Source organism: Gracilinanus agilis, chromosome 2, assembly GCF_016433145.1.
Source record: "Gracilinanus agilis isolate LMUSP501 chromosome 2, AgileGrace, whole genome shotgun sequence".
NCBI classification, from domain to species: Eukaryota; Metazoa; Chordata; class Mammalia; order Didelphimorphia; family Didelphidae; genus Gracilinanus; species Gracilinanus agilis.
In genome coordinates this window covers 33,240,057-33,248,074 of record NC_058131.1, presented here as the reverse complement: position 1 = coordinate 33,248,074, position 8,018 = coordinate 33,240,057, and the positions used below count along the sequence as shown (strand labels likewise).

The 8,018-nt window shown below is 55.3% G+C and overlaps 1 protein-coding gene across 1 annotated transcript; it reads right to left on the bottom strand.

The window, feature by feature from the left end:
- Positions 1 to 1,105: 1,105 nt before the first annotated feature.
- VAMP8 (vesicle associated membrane protein 8) lies at positions 1,106 to 5,395 on the bottom strand. Its single transcript, XM_044660424.1, has 3 exons — positions 5,224 to 5,395; positions 2,830 to 2,988; positions 1,106 to 1,637 (listed from the first exon to the last, which is right to left on the bottom strand). Exons 1-3 carry the CDS (start codon positions 5,224 to 5,226, stop codon positions 1,500 to 1,502), a joined length of 300 nt encoding a protein of 99 aa, XP_044516359.1. The 5' UTR covers positions 5,227 to 5,395; the 3' UTR covers positions 1,106 to 1,499.
- Between the last annotated feature and the right edge of the window lie 2,623 nt (positions 5,396 to 8,018).

Genomic DNA, 8,018 nt, shown 5'->3' with positions numbered 1-8,018 from the left:
GACTGTCTTTGCCAAGAAAATCCCATGGACACACTGGCGCGCTATTCTGGGTCACGGGGTCACAGAGAGCCGGACACGACCGAACAACAAACAGCTCTAAAGACCAAAGAATCGATCTTGGATGGCCGGAGCAGGCTGGAGCCCGATTCCCCAGTTCCGGACACCACGCTGGGTGCAGGGCAGCCTCAGATCCCATCACACACATTGTGGACTCCGATCGAGCCAGTCCGCTGGAAAGCCACCCCCCACCCCAAGCCCCCTTTTCCCCCAGCCTCACAGGGCTAGCCAGGGAGCTTGGCTATGATCACGCTGGAGAGGGGGCTGCCCTCTGGGGGCCAAGTTGTCTCTAAGCCCCCCAAGCTCAGGCTCTCGTCCTCTAAGAGAAAAAAAAAAATCAATCTTCATCCCTAAAAACAAGACCTCATCCGGGGCAGGCCGAAGCTCTGGGGCTGGACGCCTGGGACACAGAAGCCATTGTCCGAGGGGGGGGGGGCCGTCCAGTGACACTGACTGTACCCAGCCCGGATGAATAATCCCTCCGGCTGCGGGGGAAAGGGGCGGCCACTGGTGGAGGGGCCGTGGGCATTCACCAGTCTTAGCTGCTCACAGGAGACGGCGGCGTCAGAGAGGACCCAGGCGGACTTTCTTTGTTTGACCCCCCTGCCCGGCACCGAGGACACAGAAGGCCATTGTCCTGGGAAAGGAAGGAGGTAGGGGGCCTGTCCTGTGACCCTGGGCCCAGGGACAGGATGAATGGGGGAAGAATGCTTACTCACTCCAACAGAGGAGAGAAAAGTCCCAGGAACCCCAAACTACCGCTGGCCCCGGCTGGAGAGTGGGAGCAAAGGCAGAAAGAGCTCCAGCCAGAGAAGGGCGGTGTGCAAACGGGGCAGCCGCTCGAAGAACACAAATAGGAATAGCTAAGGTTATCCCATTTCATTCTCTGAAATGGGTATTGCACTTATTAGCCTCATTTTACAAAGGGAGAAACTGAGGCCCGAGCAAACAGGGCTAGGTGACTTGCCCAGGGTCACACAGTTAATAAGGGCCTGAGGTCTGATCCAAGGGCAGAGGGAACCTCAAAGGAGCTTGTTCACACCAAAAGGACACTGAGAGGTCTTTATTACCTACAGGTCACCAGCAGCATTCCAGGAGATGCCCACCTTCCAGCCATGGAGAGGCCCCCTGAAACTCAGCCACAGTCTAGTGCATTCAGGCCCAGCGGGCAGGCGGGCACTCCCTCCCTCTCTTCCCTTCCCCACATACACACACACACACATGTGGACACGAGGTCCCGGGGGAGGGCTGAGCAGGACAGAGAACCCGCAGAGAAGGACAGACGGGGTGGGTGGCCGGGCAGCATTCCACTTCTGGGAGGGAGAGAACAGGAAAGGAGACTTCCCCGGGCACTGTGGAGTGGGGGAGGCAGAGATGGGTACCGAGGCTGAGGGAGGCCGGGAGGTGGAGGAGGGCCGGGCACCAGGGAGAATGAGGGCCCTCTAGATGGTGCCAGTGGCAAAGAGGATGATCAGGAGCAGGATGACGCCCACAATCACGCAGATGAGAATGATCATCTTCACATTTTTCCACCAGAATTTCCGAGCCACCTTCTGGGACGTGGTCTTGAAGTGTTCCGACTGTCAGGGGGAGACAGAACAAAAATTAAGGATGAGAAAGGCCAGCTAGGGAGGATGTGGGTCAATTCTGGCCGCAGACGCTGCCCATTGCGGAATCCTGGGCAAGTCCCTTAACCCCTCTTTGTCCGGCCCGTCCCCTTCTGACTTCGTGTTGTTGCTCGGACAGAGAATAAGGGCTTTATCTTTTTTTAAACTCATGATGGGTAGGTCATGGGGACCCTCCATCCATCTCGGGGCCCAGGGACAGGCGTGTGGGGAGAGGGCTCCTTCCCCTGCCTTGCCCCACAGACCGCAGCAGTGGAGACACAGGCTCCCAGGACTTCCCATTCTCATACTGCTGATGGGCACGAGACCCAGCGACAGAAGAGATGGCCACAGCCATCTTCCCCCAAATCAGAGCCGCCTGGGAACCAGAATCCTGGCTTTGCCTCGAGGCCCGTGACTTCCCTGGACTTTGTTCAATGAGGAATTAATTTTAAACAGCTGCAAGAAAAGAAATTCAGCTGAGGTCAAGGAGACGGTGCAGAGAATGGCGTGGCTTTCTGCTGGGCCAGAGGACCCTGCAGTTCTTTTTGCCTTATCCCTCCATGCCCTCTCAGGCCATCTCAGCCCCTGTCCACCTCCTGCCCATCAGCAGTCCTGTGGAGGCCCTAAAGAGGGCAGGAGGCGTCCTGAAAGCCTCCTCTGAAGGGCTCCCCAGAGACAGAGGAACCCGTGCTATGGCTGGCCCTAACACACCCACCACTGGTGGTTTTCTGAGGGGCGGGAAGTTCAGGCTCAAATGAAGGCTAGAGTTCCTCTTGAAAGGAAGGAAAATGCCACCAAAGGAAAACTTAAAAAGATTCATGTGTGGAGAGAGGCAATTGCACCCTGTCCCCTTGGTGGAGAAGACAGGGCTCATGGGTTGACTATATGAGAGCCTTGGGGTTGCTATGGCACCAGGCCTGGCAGAGCCACTCCTCCTGGCGGCTGGCAGCCTCCCTGACCATCGGCCTAGCAGTGACCACCCTCATTCACGGTATCCTAGGGAGCTCCTTAGGCATGGCTTGGAAGTGCTCGAGTGGGGCACCCAGGAGGCACGTGTGCCGCTTCCCAAGTCGGGAGAAATGGAGCAGAATCGGAAGGTTTCTCCTTTCCCCCCCTTCTCTCCCTCAGCCCTTCATAGCCCCCATCCTCCCTCCCTCCCCCTCACCGTGGCCTCTAGATCTTCTGTCTTGTTCCGAAGATGGTCCAGGTTCTCTCCCCGAGCCAGGATTCGCTCCACGTTCTGGGTCATGATGTTTTTGACTCCTTCCACCTCATTCTGGAGGCTCCTCACCCGATCGCTCCCGCCTCCGCCGCTGGCTTCCTCCTGGTAAATGACACAAGGGGTTCTCTTGGGCCGAGTAGAAAAGTCTCTGGAGCCCCAGAAGGGAAGGAACCCAGCCTCGAGCAGATGGGGCTGACTTCCCCCAGTCCTGTGGGGGTCTGGCGGTGAGGGGTCCGTGGTAGGTCAGGGAAAGACCCCTTTGCCTCTTCCTTCTCTGCCTCCTTCCTCTTCCCTTCATTTGCTACAGCCAAGGGACTCCAGAGAATGGCTTCAGGTCAGTGCCAACTTCTCCATGATGGAACAGAAAATTCCATTAAAACTTAGTAGCTGTGGGGGCTGAGGCTGGAGTTCCAGGGTTCAAATCTGACCTCAGATCCTTCCTAGCTGCATGACCCTGAGCAAGTCACTTAAGTCCTATTTGCCTGAGTTTCTCATCTGGAAAATGGGGACACGGTGGAGAAGGAAATGGCAAACCACTCCAGTCTTTGCCAAGAAAACCTTCTGGACAGCAGACGGTTAGACTAGAGTGATAGCAACAACGTAAGGAGCAATGCAAAATAATTCAAGAGGGAGAGCCTGCTGATACCGGGAGAGCCTCATGGAGAGCCTCATGGAGAAGGTGGCCTTTGAGCTGGGGATTCCAAGAGCTGAACCCCATCCTCCCTTCCTTAGCTTCCCCAGCCGCTGGTCCGTCAGGAATGGAGAAACCCATCCCCTAAAGAGAGTGTAAGCTCCCGGAGGGCAGGGGCTCCCTCTCGCCTCTTTTGGCATTGCAAGGTGCACTCAATCAACATTTATGGGTCCCAGGAGGTAGACTAAATAAATGGGGGATGAATTGATTGCCTCCAGCCATTCAGCTGGACTTTGTGGCTCCTTAGAAATGGGTTCAACAGCTCTACATTAACTCCCTCCCCCCCACTCCATGTCCCCCCCTTCAGTCTTCAGCCGTTGAGCCACAAACTTCTGCTTTTTCCATCCCCCCCAAACCCCACCTCCCCCCACTGGCCCAGGGCATGGGGCCACCGAAGCTCTTAGTAATGGCGAAGCCCTTAGTAATGGCGGTCGTAAAACCATGGGAGTATGGGGAGCCGAAGGGGGCAGGACTTCTTTGAAGCCTGGCTCTGAGGCTTCCTGTTCCCAAGTGGTTACCAGGATACTCCCTGTTTTTATTTGGTCCTCCCAGTCATCCCCTGAGCCAGGGGCTATTATTATGCCCATTGTACAGATGAGGAAACTGAGGCTGGTAGTGGCGTGATCGGCTCAGGGTCTCACACAGCTATTTAGCGTCAGAGGTTCCCCTGACGCCAAGTCCAAGGCTCTATCCTGGGTGCCTCAAGCCCTGCCGCAGCCCCTAACCCTGGCAAATGCTTTTATGTTCGTCAGCCTCGGTTTCTCCATCTGTAAAGTGGGGACCACGAGGCCAATCACCTGAGTGAAATGAGAGGACTTTTATAAAGCGCTTTCTAAGTCTTAAAGTACTGTAGAATTGACTATTATTATTATTATTATTACTGCAGGTTAGGCAGCCCATCCCTCCCTTTCACACTACACAGATTAAATCGGAGGGAGAATAGCCTGAAGCTCCCAGTTAAGTGACCGCCCTAAGGTCACACGACCAGTAGGATTGGAGAGATGAAGCGATAGCGCTTTCAAAGCGGCCTTCCAGGGAGGGGGACCCTTCCTCCTTCCCACCCCGACATCACGCACAGAGTCCAGGAGCTCTCCTGGGCTGGTCCCCCCAGACGGAGGGAATAAAGAAGGGGCTCCCCTCGGTCCAGTCCCCGCCAGGCCGGCCCCAGGCTCTGGCTGTCCCATCAAGGCTGAAGAAGGAAGGTGGCCCCAGCCGCCTCCCCCTGGCAGCCCGCCTTCTGGCCGGCTGAGCCGGTGACTCGGGCAGAGCTGGGCCCTTCGGGAGAGGCGCAGCAGGCTCTGGTTCCTCTGTGGGGTGGGGGGCGGCCAGGCCGGGCTCTGCCTCCCTGGATCGGGAGTCTTCCTCCTCCGGCCTCCACCCCCGCGGGAACCGGGCCAAGCGTTCCAGGAAGGATTCCTGACCTCTGAGGCCAGGAGGGAGGTCAGGGAAGCGAAGGCCAGCGGGGAGGAGGGGAGGAGAGGAGAAGGGGACCCGCCAAGTATTGGTCGGAGGCCGGACCCCGGGGGCCTTCCTGCCTCCTCTCCCCCCCAAGCCCTGCGGGCGCCGGACGGCCCCTGTCCTCGGCCTCCCCCTTCCTCCAGACCCGCCTCCCAGCCCCTCTCCCATCCGAGGCCTCCCTCGCTCACCATCTCTGTCTCCCGTCCAGCTGGGGCGCGTCAACAGCTGGGAAAACAGCAGCCCAGGAACTGGCTCGGGTACTTTGCTCCCGGGGTGCGCTCGCTCAACTTCCTGCTTACTCCAACTTTTAGCCCGCCCCGAAGGCCGAGCTCCGCTCTGCGTCGGCCGGCCTGCACTCCCCGTCCCAGACTGGGCGGCTCTCCGAGGCACACCTGGATGCCCAGCTTACCTTACCGGGAGGAGGAGGGGCCAGCTGCCTTGGGGCCTCCCCCGGCCTTCCCTCTAGCAGGGCTGGAGCTCACCTAAAGGCACAGGGCCCCCAAAGACTCTGGGGTACCATCCAAGCCCTCCTAGAGACTCCAGATGTGATCCAGGGCCCCTTAAAGGTTCCAGGTGCCATCCAGGACCCCTAAAGATTCTGGGGTACCCTTCTAGGGCCCCTTAAATACTCCAGGTGCCATCCAGGGCCCCCAAAGACTCTGGGGTACCATCCAAGCCCTCCTAGAGACTCCAGATGTGATCCAGGGCCCCTTAAAGGTTCCAGGTGCCATCCAGGACCCCTAAAGATTCTGGGGTACCCTTCTAGGGCCCCTTAAATACTCCAGGTGCCATCCAGGGCCCCTAAAGACTCCAGGGTACTCATCTAGGGCTGGTTTCCCTGAACCACCCAGGAACCTGGGGGAAACGAGTGACAAGCCAGCTAGCTACCTCTGTGTGGAGATGGCTCCCCAGGCCCTCAAAGCCACCCTCCCCCAAACTCCACCACCCCGAAAGAAGGCCAGTCATACATTCATGGAAACATTTATAAGTTGGAACCGGAAGAGACAGCAATAACCATTTAGGCCAACTTCCTACGGCCAAGATAAGAACCAGGCTCAGAAGCAGCCTGCTTGCTCATATCTTCCCCTTTGTCTTGAACAATCAAAACCATGATTTTTGTTTGGGCAGATAAATATGTGACAATAGTTAGACCGAAGGCCCTAGAGGATAGAAACCCGGCCTTGAAGGATCTGAGTTCAAGGGGCCTCCGAGGGTCCTGGCTGCCCAGTCTAGACAAATCACTGAATCCTTCTGAGCCCCCAGGCTCAAAGGCAGGAGTTCCCAGAAGTTGAAAGGGAAAATAATAATAGAGAACCTTTATTTTCACTTCCCTTTCATAAAAGGAGCATTTCCTTCAGCTTTTATAAACATTCTTCCATGGATTCTCACCAACCTGTCGAAGGGATCCAGGACACACACACAAATGCTAAGGCCCCCTAGGCTGAGGCTCTAAATGAAAAATGGGGGGGCAGTGACATAACTCGGTGGATAGAGAGCCAGGCCTGGAGATGGGAGGTCCTGGGTTCAATTTTTATCTCAGACACTAGAGGTGTGACCCTGAGCAGGTCACTTAACCCTGTTTGCCTCAGTTTCCTCATCTGTAAAACAAGCTGGAGAAGGTAATGGCAAACCATGCCACTCAGTGTCTTTGCCAAAAAAGACCCCCAAAAAACAAAAACAAATCCAAAATAAGGCCAGGAAGACAAGACTGACCAGCAGCTGGGAAAAATAAAGACCTTGGATTTGGGAGTTTAGAGATCTGGATTCTAGTTCTTCTCTTTAGCTGGACAACCTTGGGAAAGTCAATTCACTTCTGTGCCTCAGTTTCCTATGTAGTAAAACTCTTAGAAATTAATACTAGATTTTTAGGTCCAGAGTGTTCAGAACCAACCTTGTCCAACCCCTTCATTTTAAATTGATAAAATGGAGTCTAAAGCAACTTTTTAGTTGTAAAGTTTTAGTTTTAAGACAACTTTTAGGTTGAAAAGAATCTAAATAAAATGAGTATAATAAACAATATAACATATATGATAAGTAAAATAAAAAAATAGAAAATTATTTCTGTTTCTGCAATCTGAAGCTGTTTTTGTGTTCTTTTGGGAAGGGGGATCTGCAGAGCTGCTGGGGATGTTTCCAAAGAAGGGAGGATACTTCCAAGGAGGCCATGAGGACAGGAATGAGGCCAGGCAGCTGCCCACACAGCAAGTCTGATGGAGCTGAAAATGGGACAGGTGCCGGGCTTCCATGCTGGACACGCCACACTCCCTCTGTCTTCCCCATCTCTTTCTGAATCTCTGTGTCTCAGTCTCTCTCTCTCTCTCTCTCGTTTCTCTCTTTCTGAATCTTTGTGTCTCTGTCTGTCTGTCTCTCTCCCTCCCACTCTGACTTTCTGTCTGTCTTTCTGTCTCTCCCTCCCTCCCACTCTGTTTCTGAACCTCTGTCTCTCTCAGGCTCTCTGTCTCTGTCTCTCTCTCCCCCTTCTATTCTCTCTCTATCTCTTTTTCTCTGTGTCTCTGTCTGTCTGTCTGTCTGTCTGTCCCTCCCCTCCCTCACACCCCCCCCCCCGTGTTCACCACAGGAAGCCCCCTATAATTCAGACGAGGGTGATTCTGTGTCCCACTCCAGGATGAGATGAGGTGACAAGAAGTGTTGTCAGAACCACCTTCAGAGAGCCCCAGCGGCCACCACATCCTTGCCGGCGGGAAGGATTTTTTCCCCATCCCTGGCTCCCTGCCAAGGGAAAAGGCCCTCCTTAGTCTGCTTAGACTCTGTCTTGGTGGGAGAACAAGAGGAAAAGGGATCTTGTCCCATCTCAGAAGAGAGCAGACTCCAGCCTGACACTAGCATCAAATGCCCTTTTGGGTTCCTGTTGGTTGCCAGGACAGCGAGACAGGAGAAGGTGATGGCGGAACATGCCAGCCTGCCTTGGATTGGGATGAATGTGGCCGCCCTGCGGAGCCATGTCCGTCGGCCTGTGGCAGCT

Coding starts and splice junctions, on each gene's coding strand:
- VAMP8 (XM_044660424.1), bottom strand. Junction 1,638..2,829: donor CAGAAGATCTAGAGGCCACG/GTGAGGGGGAGG, acceptor TCCCCCTGACAG/TCGGAACACTTCAAGACCAC.